The following is a 27,521-nucleotide window of genomic DNA, read 5'->3' as shown; positions in this document are numbered from 1 at the left end:
TGAAAAGACTCCATCTCCAAATAAACAGCAAAAAACAAAACAACCAACAAACCACAACATAAAAACCAGACTAGAGACGTTTAAGTGTTAGGATGCCAGCATGAACAAAAAGGCTGAGCTAGTGCACAAAAGGTCTAAAGTTCAAGCCTCTGGTAGTCTCTCTCTCTCTCTCTCACTCACACACACACACAAATTTACTATAGTAAAATAAGTATTCCTCTTCAAAAGAGGCTTATTACAAAGAGATGTGTAAAGACAAAAGCACCAATTTTGGGACAATTATAGTGAATACTTTTAGCCATCAAAGACTGGCCAACTAAGATATTTCTAGACAGTGGTCTAGGCAGACTTTGAACCCCATCACTTACTGGATCACAGTCACTTGAACCTCCTTAGCTACTTCATCTTTCCTGACATCATGGTCAGGAGATCTGGACTAAACTGGTAACATCATTTACCTTATTTCCCTTTCCTGTCATTTACTTTTCTGCTGCTGTGTGTTGTGACAAGCTTGTTTGCAGAACAGACTGTCTTAGAAACTTTCTTCTACCTGATTGCCATAGTGTGTTAGGAGCCACTGTTCAGTCAAGTTTTGGTGGATATTGAGCCATTAAGAGGCTTATTGAACTGAACAGTTTTCTACATGGTGCAGTATGGCTCAAAGTACTGGTGGTGCCCCCTAAAAGCAAAGCAGCCTCACATTTAGGTATAAGGTGAGTCTGGAGGCACTGATTATCATTTGAGCACTGACTTGAGAAGCAGCAAGCCCTGGCCTCCCAGAAGGCAGCCTTGGAAGAGACTCCAAGTTGGGAGTTGCCCATGTGGCAATGTGATGTGGGTGGGAAGTGAGTGGGGTACATCCAGTAACTAGAAAACAGACCACTTGGACTCCAGTGTATGAGCACCCTCTAGGGAAGCAAGCTTTATTTGCATTTTGAGGGAACATGAAAAACAGGTTGACACAATGCTCAGTCCCTTTTTAAGTGACTCCTTGGGGACAAAGTCAAAGAAGTCAGGAAGCAGAGCAATGGAATGCAAACATAGAAATTCCCTATGATTTGCCTTAGTGAGTAAACAACGCGTAAAATAACTGCAGTCATTCCCAAGAACTTGGCTCATTGTAAACGCCGCTGTGTAAGGAATGAGTGTGATGTCACCTCTACTGGCCTTGTGTGCAAAGTTTTTGGTCAGAGCATGACAAAAAAAGGCAGATGGCTATCGGGCATTAAAAGCACAATTCTTTGTGTCTAGGAACATAACTGGCAACGTTCACTGTATGATTCAGACATCAACTAGAATAGGAGTTTGTGTTTCTCTTCCTATCCCAAAAGAAGCGCAATTGGAAACAGACGCAAAACAAAGGAGGATACAGTTTACCGGGTGATTTCAGTGCAGCCTGGGAGAATGGTCGGCCGTATTCCCCAGGGTCTGTGTATTATGTGATGGATATTTACAGGAGAGCTAGACAAAATAGTTAACTACTAAAAGTATCCAAAAGAGGCCTGAGAAAAATCTGGTTAAAATGTATAACCTTGTATTGCTACTGATGGGAGTAGTCATTTTTATCTTTAAAAATAATAAAAAGATTCTGTTAAAAAATAGATTTATCCAGAAAGATGTTGTTTTGAACTCTCAAAAGCAATGTGGAATCATCACTTTCCCTTTTGAGGAGCCATCATGCTCCGTGTTCACATCTCATCTCAAACCCATCCTTTCCTGCCAAATTCCAAGTCGGATTTGCAGCTGGTGCCTCCTAGGCCTCCCTGGAACAGGCAACACATTTGTGTTGGCAACAGCCCTGGGTTCCCCTCTCTATCCCGCCAGGGACAGGATTAGCTGCCTTGGGTTTTGCCTGGAGGAGCCTGCTCTCAAAGGAGCTGCCTTCTCAAAGACAATCCAGATCCCTCAACACATGGAGTGAGGTGGTTTGAAACTATTAGTAAGTTTTAAGGCTAAGGCAACATCCGTGGTCATTCATCTTCATTTGATGCAAATAGTTAAGCATAATCTAAAATAGATCCTGTACATATCTCCTCTTTAACTTTAGCTAGGGTGTGAGGAGGAGGTGGAAGGGGTGGGGGCTGGAAGGTATGGAATAAGGTGGAAATGGAGAGGAATGATGGCAATATCCTAGAAATCCTATAGAAAGGTAAAAATAAAAGAGTAGATCGGCACAACCCATTTCTTTGGTGAACACTAAAGAAGGTGTCCAATTCTCATAAGCCACTCTACAAAGGCTGCTGCTCTCCTATATAAAAGCACCCTGACTTAGCAATAATGTTATCACTCTGGGGTAGAAATGTATCTAGAACCCTGCACGAATTGGGGTTTTGTCTAAAGCTGGTAGTAAAAATGTGACCTGCAAGCCAATACAGCTAATGGAAAGTGGCGGTGCTGTCCTCCTCATGGCCTGGAGCTGGGCTGCCAGGCCCTCTTTCCACTCCAGGGGCACCTACAGGGCCGGGGAGTCACTGGTCCTGCACCTCTGTGGAAAGAAGGGGCAGCTGCCATCTACACGAAGGTGGAGGCCCTTAGGCCTGGGGCCTGGCAGCAGACACAGCACTCATGTGCAGCCCAGAGCCTTGGTGCATGGCCCATCCGGACAGAAAGATCTATTTCTCAGTGAGTGACAGCTGTAAGACTTGCTGGAGCTCAGCCTCCTCCTCCTGGAGACGGAGTTCCCGCTCTTCCAGCTCTTTGGCAGAGAGCTCCATGGCCAACTGCAAGTCGCTGTCAAAACGGCTGGACTCATTCAGGGCACCTGGGCACAGGCCTTCCATGTTGGTGAGGAGGCTCTCCTGGATGGCCCTGGGTTGAAGAGAAAGAAGAAAAGGCAGTCAGCTACTACATCATGGCAGTGGCAGCAAGGACACTGGGCCAGGTGCTTTTCTATGTGCATATAAATGTGCATGGGAGCGTGGGTGCCACACACCAGCCAGAAAGCTGCTACTCAGAAGAGGAGACCCTGCCCAAGATCACCCAGCTACTATGTGATGGTGCTGGGAATTGAACTTGAGTCTGTTTTACAGCAAAACCAGGTTGTTTACAACTCTGGCTTATACCTAACTTACAGAAAAAAGTGCCTTGAAAATGCATCATTACAGTTTTCTTTTCCTTAAAAAGAGCTAACATCTCTGTAATTATTCCCCATGTCACTGTCTTTAAAATGGTATAAACTTCTCACTAGAGACATCACAGGCCGAATAGACCAGAAAACATTTTCTCTCTTTTCTGTCAGTAGCATTGACCTGTGCCCTGTCAGCCCTTCTACCACTCCTTCTTGAAAAGGAGCTATCAGGCATGTAGAGGGCTAATTTAATGAGTAGTTTTGCCATAAAGAAAAGAGTAATATGCACAGCCACACATTTGCCAAAGCAGCAAGGGCCTGTGTCAACCTCAGTTTGACAAGAGCCACATCGTCAAGAGTCATGCCAAGCCAAAAGTAGGAGCTCATGGCAGTCATCCCAGCTACTCAGGAAGCTGAGATCCACAGGATCCCAGACCAAAGTCCACGAGACTTTCATCTCCAAAACAGCTATCAGAAAGCTGAGCTGGAGACGTGGCTCAAGTGGTAGAGTGCCAGCAGTGGGTAAGGAAGCCTGAGTTCAAAACTCAATACTAGCAAAAAAAAGTTATTATTTATCACCTCTCATACTGGGCCTCATAGCTGTGTGTCGGGCTGATCCCTCCATTTGAAGCTGGTCCTGAAAGTTCCTACAAATACAAATACGATGGACGTGAACAACTCTGAGAAGGAATAGCTGCCACCTTGACAAGGAAATAAGAGCTATAGAAACAAAATATTTTCCATGCCTATTATTGATAATGCTGTGTGAAATACTAATGGAGATTGGGGTTACCTCAAAGATCCTACAAGATTTTGAAGGGTGTCAGAAGCCATGCTGATTGGGCTGCCATCTTCTCCTAGATTACACATGATACCCTTAGGCTACATTTTACATGGCCAAAGACATCACTCTTTTAGGGCTAGATTAGAGGATCACAGTTCAAAGCCAGCACAGGCAGGAAAATCCATGAGACTCATCTCCACTAAACCAACTGAAAACCGGAAGTGGCACTGTGGCTCAAGTGGTAGAGTGCTAGCCTTGAGCCGAAGTGCTGAGCGTGCCTAGGCCCAGAGTTCAAGCCCTATAACCGACAAAAACAAAACAAAACACCTCAATTTTAACTACATTTTAAGCATGAGGAATAGGAAAGATTCTGAAAACACTGTCAGCAATGCAAAGTAGGGTTTGCAGACGGTCAGCTTTCATAAAAGACAGGGTATGTAAAGCTTAAAATAATCTATAAATACCATGAGTCAAACTGGTTATTTAGGTAAGTGCCACTGATGCCAACAAACCTGGCTCCTGCTGGACTCCAGCAAGCTCTGTTGAATGGCAAACTGCATGATTTCATAATCTTCATCTTGTAAGTGCACATTTCTGCCATTGTCTTGAACGTGATAAGATTCAGGAATTTCAAATACAGATTGATCAACCTCAAAGTTTGTAACCTGGGAAGCTAAAACACAAAAGGAAACAATCCAGTGTCTGAGCTCATTACCATAAATTTTGACCTTTCTTATTTCCAGACAGGATCTCAATGTGTAGTTCAAGGTGACCTCAACCTTACTACGTAGCCCAGGCTGGCCTCAAGCTTATGATCCTGCTTTGAGCTAGGAAGTCAGACACATTCCAACTTGTCCAACCTTCAGACTTTTTTTTGTTTGTTTGGAAATAGGGTCTTGCTGTGTTGCCCTGGCTGGCCTTGAATTCCTAAACACAAGAGATCTTCCTGCCTCAGCCTCTCAAATAGCTGAGACTACAGGAATGAGCCATAATACACAGCTTTAAAGATTTTTAAAAAAGGATCACAGTAATGATAATTACTATTACATGAAAGATTTTTAAGACTAGTAAAACAGTAAAATGTATTGCAGTACAGTTTTTCTTTATGTTTTGATCTTGTAAGTGGAAACATTAATGCATAATCATAAAAATACTGAAAACTATTACATAAAAAGTGAAGATTTCTCTTTCAACTCTAGTTCTATTTCTAGATTCTAGAGAGAGGAAGGGTTTACTTGTGTATCCTTTGAGGACTAAGTCTAATATGTGTGGTTGTGTATTTTTCCAAAAGAAAAAAAATTGGATCGAATGCAAGAAAACATGAGGGAATTTGGAAACATCTATAAATGCTGTCTTAACTGTATTGGTGTTTACACAGAATGCATAGATCTGTTCAAATGCATGGAATTGTCACACTGAAGTGAGACCATTTGACTATGCATATTAAACTCATTATAGATGATTTTCTTTGGATTTTAAAAATTAATATATCAATTATACAGGGGACCATGTTCATTGCTACATCTTCAATAAAGCTGATTTTTAAGAAAAGCTGTCTTCCCGGCTAGGGGCAATGCAGGCAACTGAACTCAAGGCCTTGTGCTTGACTTCTTGAGCCATGCGTCCAGCCTTTTTTGTTTTAGGTATTTTTCAGTTAGTACCTTGTTCTTTTGCCTAGGGATAGTCTCAGGCACACCCCTCCCCCCCACCTTCCTGGCTGCCATTAAATAAGCAGTTCTGCCTTACCATACCCTTTGCCATTATATTCACCCACAGAGCCAGAAACAAAGGAGCCAGCAGAACACAGCCTATAACCTATGAAACCATGTGCCCAAAGTAAGTCTTTCCTCATTTTGCTTCACTCTTGTAAATCACAGTGATGAAAACTGACTAATAAAATATCCTCCAAATTTTTTCTTTTCATTAACTCTGAAGGAAATCTAAAAGGTTCCATTTATCCAACACAGATCTATTTCATATAGATACCTGAGTATCAAAATGATTAGTACAATAAATATAATAAATCAATTAATGTTAATCATTAATATATGAATTATTGATATAATGCATTAATATGTTATACTATATCAATAATATATTGTAATATATCAATAATGAATATATTTTGCTTTTAAAATCACAAACTGATTTTTTTTTTTACCTGAATCAGCCTGGGTCCCTTCCACATTTTGACTTTCTTCAGCAGTACTGCAGCCATTAACATTTCCAAATGTAATCCGTGCATTTAAGACATGAAATAAGGGAATTTCTAACAAAATAAAAGCTTTTATAAATAAACTTTACTGAAAATAATAACAGCCATCATTGACTGAATGCTTACTAAGCTGGTACTATGCTCAGCACTTCTTTCTCAGTATGATTTCACTTTATCCTCAATAACATCGCTAATATCAAGATGGAAAACTGAGGTTCAGATTCAGATTAAGCATGTGATTAAGTGACTGAGCTAGAATTCATATGTCATGAATACACAACCAACTCAAACTAAAATTCATCAGCTTTCTTATTCATAGCTAGCACTCTACCACTTGAGCCATGCCTCAGTCTGCCATTTTTCTCGCTAAATAGAGATAGAATTTTTTGGACTTTTCTGTCTGGGCTGGCTTCCAACCATAATCCTCTCTGATTTTAGTCTTTTTTTGGGGGGGAGGAGGGGAGGTCTGGTCGTGGGGCCTGAACTCTGGGCCTGGGCGCTGTCCCTCAGCTCTTCAGCTCAAGGCTAGCACTACCACTTGAGCCACAGCGCCACTTCCAGCTTTTTTCTTTTTGCTTATGTGGTGCTGAGGAATCGAACCCAGGGCCTCATGCATGTAAGGCAAGCGCTCTACCACTGAGCCACTTTCCCAGCCCTTGATTTTAGTCTTTTAAGTAGATAAAGTTACAGGTATGAGCCACTGTATTTATATACTATATATAGCATTCTGCATACTAAGTTAGGCCCTAAATCATAGTTACCTATCAAAGGTTCTTAATGAAAGTTGTATTCTCTAAATAATTACCTAATCTGAAATTTCATTTGAGTAAAGTTTAAAGTTTCACTTAAGGTTTGACTTTAAAACAATGTTATATTTTGATGGCTTTTTACATCTTTGTCAATGGAACCAAATGGCTAGAGATCTCCTAATTCACATATGCAAAATGAACCAGATTGTAATGCTTCTTAAAACAGAGCATAATTCTGTTACCTCCTCTATTATATTTATCATAGGCTACCTGGTACCTCCAATTCCATGAAACATTGTATCATCCACAAAAATGAGTAAATCTCACACTTGTGCCTGAGCTGAATGGTACCTATTTTGACAGGAAATCCAGGCGGGAATTCCAATTTGATGAAATCTCTTAGTCTTGCAAAATGAGCGCTAGTTCGAGCCATGAGGTCAATAATGGGAATGACTTGCTCCACAAGGGAGAGGGGAAACTCTTCACACATCCACAGTGTAGCTTTAAACCTGCAGGATTTGATGGAAAAAGACAGATGCTCTCAGATGGGGAGAGCATATCAGTACAGCACGGTGAGTTAGAACACCAGCTTCTCACTCCACATGCTACTGAGTTATCTCTTAAACTCAGAACCACTCAGGCCTGGAACCATGAGGAATTTACATCACCCAGAATTCTTGTGATCAGGAGAAGAGGCCTTACATTCCAACCTACTCCTGCAATAACCTTAATTAACAAAAAGCATGGAGAAATTGATAGCTGATGGAAATCATTTCATTGGAGCAGCCAATGGGGGGATAAAAGATCCAGGCACTGGTGGCTCATGCCTATAATCTTAGCCACTCAGGCAGCTGAGATCTGAGGATTGTAGTTCAAAGCCAGTCTCGGAAGGAAAGTGTGTGAGACTTTTCAATTAATCACTAAAAAAAGTCAGAAGTAAGAGTTGTGGCTCAGGTGGTAGAGCACTAGCCTTGAGCACAAAAGCTCAGGGACAGTGCCTAGACCCTGAGTTCAAGCCCCAGGACTGGCACAAAAAAAAAAAAATAGAATACTTTCATTTATTATCCCACTTGAAAAAAGCTAATGAGAAAGGCAGTCTATTATTACTTTTCCCAGATAAAGTAACTTAAAAGTGAAAGGGCCAGAGGCATGAAGGACCCTTACACTATAAAACAGTACAACTTCTGACTCCATCTGTAAATTGAAAATGGCTCTTACTTTTGCGTTCTAATTGTCAGCTCTTTTGGCCTTCCGATGTCCCTGTCTTTCAGATCAAAGTCTTCATCAAAGTACTGGTCAGGTGTGATGGCCGTGGGGTTGTTTGCGGTGGCACACTCTGTAGTGAGGTCCTGCTGAGCCAGAACTCAGAATCAGAAGTGCAAATGATGCTTACAAGTAGTGGCCTACAGCACTCAGTCTATGAGGCAGACATGTTAACCAGCTACCATCAGGAAATTCTAGTCACTAGTTTTGTTTTTTTTAACTATTTAATGGAACATGCCAATCAAAAACTCTGTTAGCAAGCTACATGGCAAATCCAATGGATTTCCCCATCTAAAAATGTTCCTGTACTCTCTCTTCCATTTTTATTGAAAAGAAATTGACAAAAACACTTGAAAGTTGGGTTGGAGGCATGGTTCAGGTTTCTGAGGTAAGGTTCCTGAATTAGGAAATCCATTTATAGCAGGTGTGCAGTTCTGAGTTCAAACGGCAGTAACTCCAACACACACATACATATTTTTTTCAAAGAATGTGAGATTTGAATCTTGGAGTTTAAGTTCCAGCTCTGTGATTGTCTAGCTTTGACACTGGAAAGGAAATTTCATTTTTCTGATCCTCAGTGATATCCACTGTGCTAATTACATATAGTGATTTGGGGGAATCAAGTAAAAAAATATTACTGTGCTGTCACAATAGAAACAGTGTCATGTCATATAGAGGTGCCTTATTTATAACAGATGAGAGAGAGAAAGATGAGAGAAAACACACCTAATTTCTGTAATCATACCATTCCTTCAAAAGCTTTGTTTTCAAAGACTCATTCATCTTAATTCTCTTTCAAAAGAGAGCCTCTTACTCAAACTTGGGAATTCTTTTTACACAAAGTAGCCTACTCAGGATGCAGAAAATACCATCATAAGCACCGATGAGCTGATTTCACTTTTCATTAAACTGCACTAAATGAAAAACTCACCCCTTGAGCACCAAACTGATGTTCCACAGTACCCAGCAGGGATTCTAAAGGGTTCCTGTCCGCTACAAAGGAAGAATAGTTTAATGCTTAATATTATATCTCACTGGTGCCTGTAGAAAAAATATCTTCATCACATTTTAAAGTTTCTGAGCTAAGCTACCTGGCATTAGGAAATCCATTTATAGTTAGGCTGATAAAAATCATCCACAAAAACAACTTTATTCTTTATAGCATACTAATTAAGATCTTTAAACTAGAGCATTACAAGAATTGTTTGTTTGATTGCATGTTGGTTGTGGGACTTGAACTTGGCCTAGGCGCTGTCCCAGAGCTCTTCAGCTCAAAGCTAGCACTCTCCCACTTAAGCCACAGCACCACTTCTGGTTTTCTGGTGGTTAATTGGAGATAAGAGTCTCATGGACTTAGCTGCCCTCGCTGGCTTTGAACCATGATCCTCAGATCTCAGCCTCCTGAATAGCTAGGATTATAGGCATGAGCCACCAATGCCTGGCTCCTGAAATCCATTGCTTTATACAATTAATATATGTTAATAGAAGAAAACTGAGTTAAAACAGAAGAATATTGGATGGAACTTGGATTTAGGAATGAGCCAGATATGGGTTCTGATCCCACCTTGGCCATTCACTGCTGTGTGCTCTGGGGCTCAGTTCCTTCCTCTGTCACAATGGAGCAATGGAACAGTGCTAGTGGTACTGGTGCTTAAGCAATTACTATATACTTCAGGCACAATGCTAAAGTGTTGTATGTGGGAACTCATCCAAGTCTCTTAGCAACTAAGAGAGGGTCAGTATCACCTCCTTTTTGCTGCTGAGGAATCTGAGACACAGGGGATATGCAGTTTCACAAGAAATAGCAACACCAGGATGTGGAAACCACTTCTTGGTTCAGAGCCCATGTTTTATCCAGATCTTTCCTTATGAGAGGTTAGATGACATCACTCATTGATAAACATTCTCTAATACTCTTTATCTACTTCTTTGGATAAATCTAACAATTGTCATAATTCAGAAAGAAGCCTCATGAATGGCTTTAATTACAGCTGAAAGCAACTATGGAAAAACTCCAAGAGTGAGTCAGTCTGTGGAAACTTTTATAAAAAGGTTAGCATGCCCCAATAACATGAACCCCAAATGTAATAGAGCCAACAAAGGCTCTCGCTAAACTAAAAAGAATAAACAAGAGAATTAAAAAAGCAAGGGGAGCCAGGCAATGGTGGCTCACGCCTATGATCCTAGCTACTCAGGAGGCTGAGATCTGAGGATCGCGGTTCAAAGTCAGCCAGGGCAGGAAAGTCCATGAAACACTTATCTCCAATAAACACTCAGAAAACCAGAAGAGTGCTGAAGCTCAAGTGGTAGAGCGCTTGCCTTGAGCTGAAGAGCTGAGGGACAGCACTCAGGCCCAGAGTTCAAGCCCCACGACCGACAAAAAAAAAAAAAAGGGGAAGATTACCTTTATATCTCTTTTTTTCTTCCTCCGTCAAATGCTCTGTGCGTATTTTGGTTATCACACTCACATTATTTACTGTGTAAACCTTGAGAGATGTGCACAAAAGAAAACAGTGACACAGAACATCAAAACTCAGAAAAGAAAACATCTTAAGAGCAAGAATGCTGAAGCAAAAGAAACCAAAACAATCTAGCCAAATTAAAATGAGAAATGGTTAACAATCATTAGGATCCTTTCAAAATACACAAGCTATTCATCTGGAAATGCATCCACAGTTATCCTTCATAGCTGGTCACCGACAGGCTGCATCTTCCCACTTGCCCTGCCTTTTGCTAACCAGCCTCCATGTCTTGGACTTAGGTTTCCCAGCCGAGCTCCCACTGCACCCAAGCCTGCTTCCCACTCCTCCACTGCTCTGATAATCTTCTAACAGTGCTGTCTTAGGCAGCCATCTGCAGGGCTGGACAGAGGGAAAAGGGAGAGGTTCTGTAGACCTGGCAGATTCAGAGAAATCCTGCAAAACACTAGTGAAGACATTCTACTAGTGACAAAAAAAATTTATATATATATATATATATATATATATTCCTCCAGAGAAAATGCTCCCAGGGGTGACTGAGGAATATGGTGATGTGAAAAATCAAGGGTCACAGTTAACAAAGAATTAACTGTCTGTGCCATATGTGGATTCCCAAAGCTGAAAGCTGCAGAAAATAACACTCAGGACTGTTTCTGAATACATCTCACTGAGCATGATGTAAGATTTCTCTGCTCACTCAGAGGCCACCAGAGGATCCTGCAGCACCTGGCTCCATCCATAAGCCATCAATCCCTGACGCACTGCGAGACCAAGCAAAGGCCAGCTGGCAGCTGGCCAATGGACAAAATCAAACGCCAGATGACCTGACAGAGCGCGGCTTCCACGACTTCAAGGTTTTCAATTCCCTGACGTCATGTAAATGCACCATGAACCCACTGGTTACAATGAGGCTAATTTTTTTTTAAATAAGAGACTTAGAGTCAGCTAGAGAAATAATTTTTTTAAAGTAATAGAAATGAACAAAAATTACTGTGTAATATTTTTAAAAGATGACAGGTCTAATCTCCCTCTATCTCTAAAGACCTCCTCAGGACACACTATCCCATTTTCTGAATGTCAAATAAGATAAAATAAAGCATCTGAGTGGGGGAGGAAGGGGGAGGGAGGGAGAGAGAGGGACAGAGGGTGGAGGGAAGGGGGAGAGAGGGAGAGAAAGGGGGGGAGAAGGGGGAGAGAGAGAGGGAGAGAAAGGGGGGGAGAAGGGGGGAGAGAGAGAGAGAGAGAGAGAGTGAGGCATTAGACAGAACTTATTTCCCCAAGGACCTTCTGGCACAGATGCATGAAACAAAAAATCTGAACAGACTCCCCATTTGCATAGAAGCTAAATAGCTATATTAAATCTTACTTTAAGAGTTTCCTTTTACCTTTGCTTCGTAACCATTAACAACTTCTGCTTTATCTGTCCTCCAGCCCCAGAATCCGGATTTAGTTCTGATAAAAAGTGAACACCACAAATTTCTACATGTACAATATGCCATTCAGATTCATCCCTGAAGCCTTTACAGTTTTCTCCCCCAGCTTAAGTTAGCGAAGGACATTTGGAAATCATGGTCCTGATGGCCACAAAAGGATGCTATCGATGACAGATGGTTTTAACATCCCCCGCCCGCCTCCCACTGTTATTAATCAATTTGCCTCACTCCACACGTAGAAAGCTTCCATTCTTGGCTTCTTTACAAAAACTGCCAGTGTAAAGGACAAAGGTGGTGACATTGATTGGACAGCTGTCCTAACGAAGAGAATGAAGATGACCAGCATCCAAAGTCTCACCGCAAGGAAAAGTATGTGGGTCGCCATTTATCTGGGTCATCTTAACTACAGCCACAGATAAGCGGCCACATCTCCATGGAGGAATCTTAGAACAATGGAAGAGTGCCCGCTGGACTGGAAGATGGTGGGTGGGGCACGAACTCCTTACTGCAGTAGAAGAGGCTAGGAAAGCTGGTGGTTTGTGAATCACCACTCCAGCAGGTCCACAGCAGTAGGGGAGAGAGGAACACAAGCAGTTTTTCAGCACCGTTTTTGGATTCCAACAGCAACAGTAGCTGCAAGCGTTGCAATGGGCCCAGAAACCCAGTGAGTCAACTCTATATACTCCTGACAAGAAATACATTCAGAACCAAGGACAGCCAAGAGGTTTTAATTCTGATTCTCTTTCTTTCCTTTTTTCTTTTTTATACCATCTCACTACATAGCCCAGGCGGACCCCAAACTCTCAGTCCTCCTACCTCAGCCTTCTGAGTGTTGAGATTTATAGGTGTAGAGATATAGGCATGGACCACCACACTCAGCTCTGGTTTTGGGGGTTTTTTTTCTCCCTTTTCTCTCACTTCTTTCCTTCTTTCCCTTCCTTTCTTCTTCTTCTTTTGTTTTGTTTTGTTTTGTTTTTTGTTTTGCCAGTCTTGGGGCTTGAACTCAGAGTCTAGGTGCTGTTCCTGAGCTTTTTGGCTCAAGGCTAGCCTCTACTACTTGAGTGGCAGCTCCACTTCTGACTTTTTTGGTAGTTTATTAGAGGGAAAAGAAGCTCTGGCGATCCTCAGCTCTCAGCCTCCAGTAGCTAGAATAACAGGCATGAGCCACTGACACACTGACACACTGACACACTGGCTGTTTCTTTTTTTTTTTTTTTTGGGGGGGGGGTGGTCCAGTCGTGGGGCCTGAACTCTGGGCCTGGGCACTGTCCCTCAGCTCTTCAGCTCAAGGCTAGCACTCTACCACTTGAGCCACAGCGCCACTTCTGGCTTTTTTTTTTCTTTTTGCTTATGTGGTAACTGAGGAATCGAACCCAGGGCCTCAGGCATGCAAGGCAAGCACTCTACCACTGAGCCACCTTCCCAGCCTGATGACTGGCTTTTTCTTAAGCAGACTAAAACACTACCACTCAGAAGGGACCCCTGCATAGCCCTGCCCTTGGTCTAGGATAGCACATGTTAGCTTTATTTGGCCCTGTGTAGGGCAAAAGCCTGCCTGCTGTTCTCCCGGCTGAGTGAGGAGAAGCTCGAGAGCAGCTTTGGGAACACTAGCAGGTTAACCAAGTCATCAAAACCAATGCATTTATTCATCTTTTGTGTTTCTTGTTTCCTTTCCTTCCAGTGGAAGTTGGTAATGACATGGGTCTGGATGGGGCATCATGAGGTTTTGGTCTGTTTTATACCATTCTAGAAAGAAGAGACCAGGCCTTTCCATTTCCTCTGAGTTGCCTATAATTAGTGCAACATAACCTATGCAGGAGCAGGCAGGACTCTGAACAGGATTACATCAAATGCTAGCTCTCGCCCCTCAGAACTTACATTCCAGAAACAAAGTAAGTGTTAGAAGGCAGATGTCTGGAGATCACAAGTGTAACAAATAAACCACAATCTCATGGCCATCTCTAAGTGAATATCAATTAACAAATTCAATCCTCAGTTTCTGGTCATTGCTTGAGTCACTTCGTGTTTAAGCTGGGACATGGTCTCCTTGGGGACTGAGAGGTGATGGCATCTGTTCCACATCATTGTTCACATTGGCTGAAGGATGAAACTACGCCATTCCCCAAGGGCCCACCAAGCTCTTTGGCTGTCTATAACGGCTCCATATCAATCCTGGCTTCTAGTGACTTCTAACACTGCACTATAATTAGTGAACTCAGAGGCAACCGATTTTAAAACCATGATGCTAATGGCCTTGGCCCTGGGATAACTGCATGTAGAGGTATTCAAATGACAACCTGACTTCGCTCTAACATCCTTTTCGCCTCCGCCTGTCTTCCCTGAGATCAGACACCAAACACAATTTAGAGAAAAGCCCTAAGTGACAGGGAATGTTTTATTTGAGGTGGGCATGGCATAATCTTTCAGAGAAAGGAAAATCCAAAGTACGATCAAATAGTACACACTGCAGACCAAAAATCCATCAGGGACATATAGTAATTTGCAAGCATGAAAAACTGATTGACAGACTCCAAGAAAGCAATGGACAAAAGTGACTATTGCCAAGTGGGAGAGAGCCATACCTTCCACATAAAATGGGAAAGAATCACATTCAGCCAAATAAACACTTGCACCTCTGTGCAAACCTCACAGTCAAGAGTGGCTAAAATCCTTCCTTGATGCATGAGAAGCTCACTGATCACATATTTAATTATGAGGTCTGTAAAGCAGCTCAGCTGTCCCAGAAATTCTTGCTCAGCAGCCAACTGTCAGCTGCAAATGGAGAGTCAGCTAGAACCATTTGAAACCTTGTGACCATATAAATACAAAACATGCCTTCTTCCTCAATACTCGTTTCCTATCTGCACTGGTGGAATAAAATCATTTACTGCTTCACTCCTTTTATAAGGCACAAGCAATGACTCTTGCAACTGTGCTGATGAGCTATATAGGGAACAATCTCTTTTCTTATGACATCTTAGCGTCATAGACTTCTAAGACCTCATCTTGAAACACACATGCTCTCTCTCTCTCTCTGTCTGTCTCTGTCTCTGTCTCTCTCTCAGCTAAGGAAATGGAAAACTGGAGAGATCAAGCCCCTTGCCCTGAACCATGGTTATTCAGTGGCCCTACTGATAGCATTCAGTCTTTCCCCTCTCATCTCTACTGATGGGCTGTGGGAATGAGGGCAGCCTTGAACTCCTGGGGTTATAAACAGAGTCCTAAACTGAAGGTATGCTCCCTGCCTGCAGAGGAGCATGGGAAACCTGGAGATACTTCCAGGTAGATCCACAGTTCAGTCCCTCAACTCTGCTGTCCTCAGCGTTGGCAGGAAGACATCCCTATCTCAGGGGATGCTTATGGCTCCCATCAGAACAAAACCTGGGGACATCACACAAGCTGTGTTGTTCTAGCTTTCTTTCTGCTCCAACAGATACCCTAATCCTACTGTCTGATGTAAGTTGGAAGGTAAAAAGCACAAATTTTTAGGTTTGCCTAAAAATCTCTCAGTTTTATGAGGCAATTTTACACCAGAATCATAGAAGAAAAGAGTAACTTCAAAAGAGGACAGTTAGCATATTTGCGAAGAGGAAAGGATGTCTGAAGCCAGGGTGAGTGCCCCTTTTAGTTCAGGTTATGCTACTCTGGTTCCAAAGAGTTGGATCTGACATACTAGGCAAACACTAAGGGCTCATAGGGACTCCTTGATCGGTGTGACCCACGGTAGACAGGTGACAGCTACTGCTTCCCCTATACTCAAAGGCCTCCCGCCTCCTCTCATAAGTGGATAATCAGGAGTGGTACTCTCATCTGGATCAACCCAGGTACACAGCTCTCTGGAAAATTCTCATAGAGTGTGCAACAAAACCAAACTCCTTCTAGATTCTTGTTCTAAACTATTGCTCATATACATGGGGGGAAAAACATATTTTGCTGTTATAGTAAGAGCAAATTGGACTAATATCAGTACAATTGAATTCAATACTAGGTTAATGTTAGCTGCCAGAAACTCACAGCTCTATGGTTTAGGACTAGGGATGTTGTTGCAGATTCAAAATACCAAAACAAAAATAAGATCCAAATAATATCCACTAGAAAATGTCCATGGAAGAATATGAAGTCATTTCTCTAACACTTAACCAATGTACTATAAAAAGGATAGGTAATACTGGAGGTAAGCTATGGTTTCTATTTGGTTGGACTAGAGGTCATTCTTGAAACTTGCTAGTGTTTATCAGGTCATATTAGGAAAAAAGCCCAATTAACCCATAATTTCCAATGAATACAGAAAGACATGGAATAGGCATTAAAATCTAGAGTCCAACTTCATACCTTTCGAAAGCAATGTTTTTAGTATCAAGGCTGGTATTGATAACTGGACTTGTGAGCCGCCTTTCAACTTCCCTGCTTTTCGGCTTCATCAAGTCCAGAGTGAGACGCTCCATCTCTTGGGAAAGATCAAAGTGTTCAGTGGTGACCACTTTGTCATCGTGGTTGACTTCCATCAACTCTGCCCAGTTGTCTGTTAAAAGAGACAAGAGCATAAGGAAGCTCAGCTCTAGAAAGATGCAAAATCATGTTAAGTCTCACATGCTAAAACATATCATCTTTCACATGGTTACTCTTTTTTCAAATGTTGCCTGATAAAGCCTCAAGAATGCCGATTCTTGGGGCTGGGAAGGTGGCTCATTGGTATAGTGCATGCATGAAGCCCTGGGTTTGATTCCTCAGCACCACATAAGAAAAAAAGCCAGAAGTGGCACTGTGGCTCAAGTGGTAGAGTGCTAGCCTGAGCTGAAGAGCTGAGGGACAGTACCCAGGCCCAAAATTCAGGCCCACGACTGACAAAAAAAAAAAAAAAAAAAAAAATAGAATACTGATTCTTGATTACCTCTTAGCACTGGGATTATGTGGCCAGCTTTCTAAAAACTTACACATAGAAAGCCTTGAAATATTCTGTCCCAAAGACACAGATTAAAAAAAAATACTTTGCATTCTTTATTTAGCAACACATTTCATCTATGACCCTTATAAAACATACTACTGCAGAATTAATTAATATAAATTTGCCAAATACAGTAGGTGAGCAATGCCATTTTTTAGCCTCCATGGGGAGGATCATGCTTAATTATGGAGGAAAACAGAGATGCAAGACAGAAAGCTTGTACTCAAATGCCCAGGAAAGCAAGCTGTCTCGTGTGTCACAAAGCTAAGTGTTGTGTGATAAATGACATGGGCAAGACAACTAGCCCAGACAGAAGGGATAGAGAGCTGAATGACTGATAAGAAAAACAACAACAAAGCTCCATAGTATCAGAAAAATAAACCACATACATGACTGTGAACGGGTGCTAGTGGTTCAAAATCACTCTTACTAAAGGGCTGAAGCGTGGCTCAGCAGTACAGTGCCCGCCTAGCAAGCAAGAGGTCCTATACAACAAAGTAATAATATTAGTAATAGTCATAATAATTTTAAATGACTCTGTATTTAGCTTGTGCAATGATTACTATAATGGAATCACTTACCTTCTCCTTTAAATATAAAACTACGTCTCCCTCTTATCCAGCTCATGTTCTCAAATCCCAGCAATGTGATATCAACACGTAGTTTGGCACCACTTTTCCATATACGACAGACATCGTTTGGGCATATTCTGGAAACCAAGGGCACTGAAGAAAAAATGTACTACTGAGAAAACTCCAAGGGCCAAACTCTCAGGATTTTGATTTTAGCAAAAGAAGGGAAGTACAAGATTCTGACTGCCAAAGAGAACTAGACTTCTTGGCTCCCAACTTATTATGTAAGAAGTTAACCTTAAGAATAACACAGAAAGCTGGGCACTGGTGGCTGTAATCCTAGCTACTCCTACTACCTAGGAGGCTGAGCTGTGTGGATCATGATTCAAATCCAGCCTGGATAGGAAAGTCCATGAGACTCTTACATTCAATTAACTACCAAAAAGCTGGAAATGAAGCTGTGGCTCAAAGTGGTAGCACTAGCTTTGAGCACAAAAACTCAAGGAGAGTGTCCAGATCCTGAGTTCAAGCCCCAGGACCCGCACAAAACAACAACAAAAAAAACATGGAAGCCAATGTGCATGCTGAAATCCCAACACTTTGGAGGCTGAGGCAGGAGGATTGTAAATTTGAGGCTAGTTTCAACCCTGTCTCAAAAATGGGGGTCTGGGGACTTAGCTCAGCAGGCAGACATCTATTCAAGAGGGGGGAAAAAAGCTTAATCAAATAAATAAACAAAAATGGAGGGGCTAGGTCTGTAGCTCAGTGGTATAACATCTGCTTAGCACCAAACTCTGAATTCAATCCCTAGCATCAAAAAATAAAAATTAAGAATACAAAGGACCTTCTGTTCCACTTGTCAGAGAAACTCTAAACAAACACGAGTTTTCTCAGTCCTGAGATGAACCCTGCTTACTAACCCCCTCCAGGACTCGGAGTATATCCATCTGGCCTTTGTCATTCACACATGCTATTCTTGCCATATGGCTCCAGCCTTCTACATGACCACGTCCACCATTCACAAAGCAGATGTCTAAAATATGCCACTTCTCAACAACACCTGAAGAACTCCTAAGTTTCCCAAACCAGGCTAAGGTTCTGTTCTAGAAACTTCTCATTGCATTTAACTGCTTCAATACAAGTATACGTCTTCTTGCCTGAAAGAGAAGTCTGGAAATGAAAGTGATTGAAATCTTGCTAATGAAGTGTCATTATTAATGAAGCAACAAACAGAAGTGGAGCATATTTAAAAATGTTCTCATTGCAGAGCATTGGTGGCTCATACACGTAATCCTAGCTACTCAGATGGCTGAGATCAGAGGACCAAGCCTTGAAGCCAGTCCAGGCAGATAAAAACTCAAGAGACTCTTTTCTCCAATTTACCAGCAAAAACCAGAAGCAGAGATGTGGCTTAAGTGGGAGAGTGCCAACATTGAGTATAAAAGCCAAGCCAGAGTGCAAGGCCCTGAGCTCAAGCCCCAGCACCAGCACACATATGCTCACACATGTGCACACATACACACACTCTCACTTGCTTGTTCTAACATTGATCTCACTTTCTTCCCCAGAACAGGAAGTCTGACAGAATCAAGTGAAATCATGGAAGTCTGGTTACTAAAATTTTCATAATTTAAAGTGATATTTTATTCTGGCCAAAGCAGATTGTTTGCAACTGCGAAAACAACAATGAAACCTGTTGAAATGTTTTGGGCAGGGAGGATAGGGAAAAATGGGGATGAGAATGACTAGGAAACATGGTAAGCATATGTGGACTAGAACATGAAATTTTCCCTGTATAACTACTGTATGCTCTTAAGCAAAAGAAGAAGAAGAAGAAAAAAAAAAAAAAGGCTGGGCGCAGGTGGCTCACGCCTATAATCCTAGCTGAGTTCTCAGGATTGCAGTTCAAAGCTAGCCCAGGCAGGAAAATCCGTGAGATTCTTATCTCTAATTAACCACCAGAAAACCAGAGTGGCATCATGGCTCAAGTGCTTGCCTGAGCTGAAGAGCTCAGGGACAGCGCCCAGGCCCAGAGTTCAAGCCCCATGACTGATAAAAAGGGAAAAAAAAAAGGAAACTAGTAAGATGGACGGGCATAGTAGTGCATACCTAATGAGGCACTCAGGAGTGAGAGGCAGGAGAATGGTTAAGGAGTTCAAGCCAGCATGGAAAAGGAGAAATCCCAGAAATAAATTCAAACCTACTGCTACTCACCCCAGCTGGTAAATTCCCACTTCATCTGTACATAGAAATCTGGCGCCTGAAGGAGAGACGAAGTAGGTCAGGTTCTTTGTTTTTTGGTCAGTCATGGGGCCTAAACTCTGGGCCTGGGCGCTGTCCCTCAGCTCTTCAGCTCAAGGCTACTGCTCTTCCACTTGAGCTACAGTGCCACTTCCAGCTTTTTCTGCTTTATGTGGTGCTGAGGAATTGAACCAGGGCCTCATGCATGCAAGGCAAGCACTCTACCACTGAGCCACCTTCCCAGCCCAAGATGAAGATTTTATTTTTTTTTTATTTTTATTTTTTTTTCGGTCGTGGGGCTTGAACTCTGGGCCTGGGCGCTGTCCCTCAGCTCTTCAGCTCAAGGCGAGCGCTCTACCACTTGAGCTACAGCACCACTTCCGGTTTTCTGGTAGTTTATTGGAGATAGGAGTCTCACGGTCTCTCCTGCCCGGGCTGGCTTTGAACCGCGATCCTCAGATCTCAGCCTCCTGAGTAGCTAGGATTACAGGCGTGAGCCACCAGCGCCCGGCTTCCAAGATGAAGATTTTAAATATATGATCGTTCATGCCATTAGCTAAATACAAGCATAGCAAGGATTAATAGGGTTTTAGGGGGGGAAGAAAGGAGAACAGAGAAGAAAAATCAAGTGCAAACCCATTGAAATGAAAAGTTATATGAAAGCTATTGTTTTACTTTGATATCATATATATCTAGACAGTAAAGAAATTAACAGAAAGTGACAAGGTTGGAAGGGAATAAAAGGGGGTTCAATCAGGTTCCTAACAGTAACAGGAAGATGAGCTTAATTATTGCCATATGCTGTGGGCGATGGTCTAGCCTCAACCAAGAGGAGGAACTCAGTTCTGTCAGCTCTACGGGGAACTTGACGAGAAAGTACTTCAGATTTACTGGACTGCCTTGGGAATCTAAAACAGGAGGCTGCTAGACATCACTTCCTGAAGTGATTTTTCTCTCTGGTACCTTAAAAAGATTGTGCCCCAATGTCCTCCTAAACTTTCAGTATTTGGCTTTTGGCAGTTTTATACTACTAGAGCAGTCTTCTTGAGGATTATTTTTTTACACACCATTAATATCTTTAGAAGGGTCTTGAAGAGGTACTTAAGAAATCCAACAGCTGGGCACCCTTGGGTCACACCTGTAATCCTAGCTACTCAGGAGGCTGAGATCTGAGGATCAAGGTTCGAAGCCAGCTGGGGCAGGAAAGTCTGTGAGACTCTTATCTCCAATAAACCACTAGAAAACCGGAAGTGGCGCTGTGGCTCAAGCAGTAGAGCACTCACCTTGAGCTGAAGAGCGCAGGGATAGCGCCTAAGCCCAGAGTTCAAGCCCCATGACCAACCAAAAAAAAAAAAAGAAAAGAAGTCCAACAGCTACCATTCAAGAAGACAAATACAGAGATTCCAGATGTTTTTTCTTTTCCTCTTTTTTTTTTTTGGTCAGTTGTATGACTTGAATTCAGGGCCTGAGTGCTGTCCCTGAGCTTTTTTCCTCTAGGTTAGAACTCTACTTTGAGCCACAGAGCCACTTCCGGCTTTCTGGTGGTTAACTAGAGATGAAAATCTCATGGACTTTCCTACCCAGGCTGGCTTTGAACTATGATTCTCAGATCTCAGCCTCGGGAGTAGCTAGGATTACAGGCGTGAGCTACCAGCACCCAGTTTCCAGGTGTTTTCTAGTCCCCCAAGGTTTGGGGGTCTTTACAGAAGCACTAGGTGGGAGGGCCAGGAATCTACTTGGAGCTAAACCAGCTGATGGAGGTAGCTGATTAGAAATGTCAGCATACTTTATAAGGAGATTCTGCTGAAAAACACCATGTCAACAATAGCCTCTGGTACCACTAAACACACAAGTCATTTAATGGCTGTCCAAAGCCTCAGAGTACAAATCAGTATAGTCTACTCCTATAGATCAATACAGGTAAAAAAAGAAAATCTTTCATGGGCTAGGACTGTGGCTTAGTGGTAGAGTGCTTGCCTAGCATGCATGAAGCCTAGGTTTTGATTCCTCAGTACCATATACACAGAAAAGGCCAGAAGTAGTGCTGTAGCTCAAGTGGTAGAGTGCTAGCCTTGAGCAAAAGAAGCTCAGAAACAGTGCCCAAGCCCTGAGTCAAAACCCCAGGACTGGCAAAAAAAAATTTACACTGTATTTTTAAGTGAAGTGTGACCCCATGTTAAATAAGTCACTTGCTGCCCCACCAAATGTATGATGTTTTTAGTTCCTTCTACAGTAAGCTAGATAAGAAAACAATAAACCCATGTGACCTTTGCACAATCCTAAACATGTATCTATTTTGAAAATAGTGCATGAACTATTTGATATTTTATGGGAAATTGCATTCTGCCACCTAGTAAAGGAATATCTTAGTTATGGCTTAGAAAAAAATTTAAAGAATGCTCAATTAACACACAACAATCATCTCATAATGAAGTTGTTACTCTTCTTGATAGGGCTATTGATTTTTCTAAAGAGATGTACTTTAATGTGGTAAAGCTGATTTAACTAGTAGATATCTTAGGAGTTATTGCAAGAAACTCACTTTTGTACTTAAGACGAGAATAAACAACACTGAAAACTGAGTCACTGCTGCTTTCTTGTCTGCTGCTACCCTGGGAATATTACACATGGCTGACTGATAAGATGGTTCTTTCAAGTAATAAAGATTATCCCAGGGCCAGGAAGGTGGCTCAGTGGTAGACTGCTTGCCTTGCATGCATGAGACCCTGGGTTTGATCCCTCAGCACCACATAAGCAGAAAAAGCTGGAAGTGGCACTGTGGATCAAGTGGTAGAGTGCTAGACTTGAGCTGAAGAGGGACAGCACCCAGGCCCAGAGTTCAGGCTTCACAACCGATTATCCTAATGAGGCAGCCATCATTCCAAACCATCCATGAAAGGTCACTGGGGGGCCACAGAGCTCCTATATTTTACTTCTCAAGATTAGATAAACTTTCCCCAAAGCTTTAAGTATAAATAAGTTAAGGAAATGGGCTAAAAGTGACAAAATATAAATGGCTGGAAGTGATTAGGAGAAGGGCAAGGAGAAGCCACACACAGACCCTGGAGCCTCGGCAGGCCCTGAAAATGCCTAGACCCATCACTGTGCTCGCCACCATTTTCTCAAGGTAACCTCCATTCTAGATACTGCTTTTAAGAAAAATAGGTGCCTGGACAAACTGTTTTGTGTCCAGGTAAGTGATCATTTTAAGTAGCACTTAAAATGGCAAGCCTGGTGACCTTGAAACATAATTTGTGAGAGGCCCCACACTTTGACAAAGGTGAACAGGCAGGACTGGTGCTAAGTGGCCATCAAAATGCCATATTCACTATTCATGAATCTTTCAAGGAGATGAATATGGATGTCTCCAGCTATTATAGCAGCATTTAGTTCAAGCCCAGGTTTCTGGCTACCTCAAGAATTTTATGTAGCAGCTCAGGAACTCCTTCAAGGGCCATGGATGTGTTATGGTAGTCTCGATGTTGAAGAACCGTGTATACCATCTCAGGATCGCCAGTGCTCACAGCCTCATGTAAGACTGGAAAATAAAAGGGGGACGTTAATGGCCAAGTCTTCTCATACATGCTGATCAATTCTAAGTCTTCTCATACTTTCCAATCAATTCCAAAAAGCCAGTCTGAAAAGCTATCTGTACAGATTGAAGACCAATATTTGCCTCAAAGAGGGACAAAGGCTACATGCAGCTGGACCCTGACTTCTGATTGCTAGCTCACAGCAGTGTAAAAGCAAACAGACACCTACAGCCTCTAGATCCTAGCTCCCTTTTCACTGCTGGTTCTGAAGCCCTGACAGGGTTTCAGACACCAAACCCTCACTATGTGCTCACACACTAAGATTACTTGTAGATAAGTAGGTAGAACTGCACTTACTTATGAGTATATCCTTGCTTGGCTAATAGTAATAGAGCTTGAAAAAAATGACAAAATGCCAAGATTTCACAGACTCAGAAGAGACTGTCTCTAACAATAATTTCTTTTTTCTTTATTTATTTTTGTTGGTCGTGGGGCTTGAACTCTGGACCTTGGCACTGTCCCTCAGCCCTTCAGCTCAAGACTAGTACTCTACCACTTGAGCCACAGCGCCACTTCTGGTTTCCTGAGTGGCTTATTGGAGATAAGAGTCTCACAGACTTTCCTGCTCGGGCTAGCTTTGAACCGAGATCCTCAGATCTCAGCCTCCTGAGTAGCTAGGATTACAGGTGTGAGCTACGGGCACCTGGCTCTTTTTTATTTTTGCCTACTCTGATGGACTCAGTGGGGATCTGACCATATTTGCAGGTTAAAATTGGCCTCAGAATTCATGTATAATGGGACAAATTTGCATGAGAGCATTCTACAGGAGCCATCACCCTTTACCAAGGGATCAGGTCACTGTGCTATAGACCTGTCAGCCCTGCCTGGCAGCAGCCCCATTCTCATCTCCTTGCCCCTAACCCTGTCCCTAGAAAGGATCAATTGAGTACTGAGAGTGTGGCTTAGTGGTAGAGTGCTTGCCTGGCATGCATGAAGCCCCAAGTTCAATTCCTTAGTACCACATAAACAGAAAAAGCTGGAAGTAGTGCTGTGGCTCAAGTGGGAGAGTGCTGACCTTGAGCAAAAGAAGCTCAGGGACAGTGCTTAGGCCCGGAGTTCAAGCCCCATGACCGACCAACCAAAAAAAAAAAAAAAAAGTTCAACTGACTTGGAAGAAAATCATGATTGAAACTAGTCTTTTTCAGAAAGAGGAAGTAAAATGAATGACTTGAAATTACTTTTTGAAGTATACTTACCTGTCCATCCCTGGCCATTTTCTTTGGTCACATCTGCTTTATGTCGGAGCAAGACCCGAGCAGATTCCAAATGTCCCAAAGAAACTGCAAGGTGCAATAATGTTCGACCTCGAGGATCCAGAGCCTCCACATTCTGTAAAATAAAACACTGGCACTAAATACACCTAGATACTTAAGAACATAACATGCTTGAGAGCTGCCTTAAGTACAAAGAGGAGAAAATGGTATTTACACACTAATTACAGCAATATGTTAAGGCACATTTGAAATATGAGTTTAGGGACTATAAATAAAGATAATTACTGTCTCTTTTTAAAACTTTTTTTTTTTTTGCCAGTCCTGGGCTTGAACTCTGGGCCTGGGCACTGTCACTCAGCTCTTCAGCTCAAGGCGAGCGCTCTACCACTTGAGCCACAGCACCACTTCTGGCTTTTTCTGCTTATGTGGTGCTGAGAAATCGAACCCGGGGCCTCATGCATGCAAGGCAAGCACTCTACCACTGAGCCACCTTCCCAGCCCCTTAAAACCTTTATTTAAGCGATGAGTTTCTCTTTGTATAAAAGCTTAATAGTTACACATGACTCTTAGCCTTACATCATCTACTACAATCTAAATCTCTTGTCAGCACTCAAATCTAAGAAAGGTTAGAGGCTTTCATGAAGTACAGTCAGCTACTACACAGAGCACCAAAGTACAGGACATACTCCAAACTCAAAACACAGACGATAATCCATGTCAGAATAAAATTATATCCTGTAGATAGATTCACACAAAAATCCTCTTTCATGGATGTGTACTGAGTTCTAAGTACCCTGGAGTAGTGCATGACCTCCAGGGGCATCTGTGGGTCCCTCTGATTACGGGTGTGCTGTGTGGTCTGCCAGGCACATCTGCAGATGACACATGTCACTTCATCCATCCTGGACATCTTTCCTAGAGCTAGACATACAAATCTGGCCTTTAGCTCTTCATCCCAATTCTGCTATTCGGCCCTCCTTTCAGTGCCATGTGGGAGCTACAAAGGCAAGCTGCAGATTCTCTGACGCACTGCCTGCAGTAAGGCTCTGAAAGTTCTTCCAAGGACACGAAGAACTGCTCCACAGCAGTTTTGGCAGTCCTAAGCCATTTTTAAGTGTCACAGCACTTCTTAGGGAATGTGCTTTATCTTGTTTGAAAAGGCTGGATGCCCCAGGGCACTTACTAAAGTCTCCAAAGACATACAACGTGCCACTTAGGAAGGAAGTGAGACTCTGAGTAGACAACTCTTCTGTTTTACTAAAATTATGTCACTCAAGGAATAGGAAAAGTGGTTGAAAGCGCTGCTAGCTGAGAACCAGGCCTTCTGGACCAGTCCCAGGTCTTAGTGCTCTCCCAGGTGCTGAAATACAGTAAGCCCCTTTTCCAGAGCTGGAGGGGGTGTGGAGGGTGGGGGAACTGCGGAGGCACATATGGCATATGTTCCAGAAGTCCCAGTGGATGCCTAAAATAAAGCCTAGTACCAGCTTCTATGTGTACATGGCATTTTTCCTGTGCACACATGTGTGGGATAAATGAACAATTTCCCCTCGGCACTTGAAGGAAGCAGTTTTCAGCATCTCTCTGGTATCAGTATTCTTGTGTGCTTTAGGGCCCTTGTGGAGAAAAATCAGATACTGAGCTATCACTACAATGGTGAATCTGATACTGAAAGTGGTACTGTGACTGACGGGTGGACAGCAGATGAAGTGTGGATTCGCTCCACAAAGGGACAAATCACATCTCCGGCAGGATGGAACAGGATGACAGGAGATTCCAACATGCTACTCACAGCATGCAATTAAAAGAAGCACTGTTTATTTCTGCAATTTTATATTTCCTATTTTCAGACCATGATCGGCCACAGATACATGAGATCTCAAAAAGTGATGTCTGGCAAAGGGGAGACTACTGTAGCATCGTGTCTCCTGACACAGCGGGGTCACAGCACCTTTTCCCAAGAGAATGGCTTATCTATCACACCAAAGAAATTGAGAACTCCAAAAGGCAGAGCTCTGCTACATGATTCTCTAACTTGCATTCAGTAACTATTTTCCTGAAAAAAATAACAGGTTATAAACTTAGGAGCTATGAACAAAGCAGGAAAGAAATAACTATTGGATTCATTATCTTCCTGTATCTCTATCGTATAAACTAAACCTTCAAGTTCAATTAAATGAAGAAGGGAAAGGAAAACTTACTAGCTTACTGTATGAGCCCAGTATTACCCTGATGATGAATGTATCATAGGAAAACTATGATACTATTATCTCTTATATGAATATAAATGAATAACTCTCCAACAATCTGTCATGATGGTACATACCTATAATTCCAACATTCAGGAGGCTGAGGTAGAAGAGCTCAAGTAAAAGCCAGCCTAGGCTACATATTAAGAATCCATCTTGGGGCTGGGAAAGTGGCTCAGTGGTAGAGTGCTTGCCTTGCATGCATGAGGCCCTGGGCTCTACATAAGCAGAAAAAGCCAGAAGTGGAGCTGTGGCTCAAGTGGTAGAAAAATAGCCTTGAGCTGAAGAGCTGAGGGATAATGCCAGGCCCAGAGTTCAGGCCCCACAACCAAAAAAAAGAATCCATCTCAATGCTGGGGGCCAGTAGCTCATGCCTATAAGATCTGAGGATTGTGGTTCAAAGCCATCCCAGGCAGGAAAGTTTGTTAAGACTCCTAACTACAATTAACCACCCAAAAGCCAGATGTAGAGCAGTGTAAAGGTCCAGCTAGAACTGGCACCAAAAAAAAAAGAATGGCGGATTTAGAATAAGTTCAACTTCCTAGGTTTAAATTCTGACTCAGACAGTGAAGTATGTACCTGAGCCTCTCTTCCCATCTCGAATATGGGACTCAGAGGAGTCTTGCCACAGAAGGCTGGTGTCCAAAATAAATTCATAACTACACGTGCGCACACACACACACACACATACCACTACTACTACCACCACCACCATCGCC

General features: G+C 42.5%; 1 protein-coding gene across 2 annotated transcripts in view; it reads right to left on the bottom strand.

Annotated features, from left to right (window-relative positions):
- Positions 1-896: 896 nt before the first annotated feature.
- Positions 897-27,521, bottom strand: part of LOC138829838 (ankyrin repeat domain-containing protein 13A) — a 31,006-nt gene continuing 4,381 nt past the window's right edge. Inside the window, exons 2-15 of one of the 2 annotated variants that reach the window (XM_070026385.1) lie at positions 24,539-24,671; positions 23,163-23,287; positions 19,723-19,768; positions 17,518-17,661; positions 16,324-16,513; positions 11,944-12,010; positions 10,483-10,564; positions 9,010-9,071; positions 8,034-8,167; positions 7,167-7,324; positions 6,013-6,120; positions 4,364-4,524; positions 3,647-3,714; positions 897-2,808 (exon numbers count right to left, since the gene is read on the bottom strand). In XM_070026385.1, coding sequence (XP_069882486.1) covers positions 2,613-2,808; positions 3,647-3,714; positions 4,364-4,524; positions 6,013-6,120; positions 7,167-7,324; positions 8,034-8,167; positions 9,010-9,071; positions 10,483-10,564; positions 11,944-12,010; positions 16,324-16,513; positions 17,518-17,661; positions 19,723-19,768; positions 23,163-23,287; positions 24,539-24,671 — 1,674 coding nt within the window. In that variant the 3' untranslated portion in view covers positions 897-2,612. The remainder of the gene's footprint in view (positions 2,809-3,646; positions 3,715-4,363; positions 4,525-6,012; positions 6,121-7,166; positions 7,325-8,033; positions 8,168-9,009; positions 9,072-10,482; positions 10,565-11,943; positions 12,011-16,323; positions 16,514-17,517; positions 17,662-19,722; positions 19,769-23,162; positions 23,288-24,538; positions 24,672-27,521) is intronic. The other variant, XM_070026386.1, reaches the window with a different exon arrangement.

The sequence above is a fragment of the Dipodomys merriami genome, unplaced genomic scaffold (genome assembly GCF_024711535.1).
Source record: "Dipodomys merriami isolate MVZ:Mamm:240054 unplaced genomic scaffold, mDipMer1.0.p SCAF_177, whole genome shotgun sequence".
Classification (NCBI taxonomy): Eukaryota; Metazoa; Chordata; class Mammalia; order Rodentia; family Heteromyidae; genus Dipodomys; species Dipodomys merriami.
Note: the sequence above shows the minus strand (reverse complement) of the source record. Positions and strands in the feature narration are given on the sequence as shown.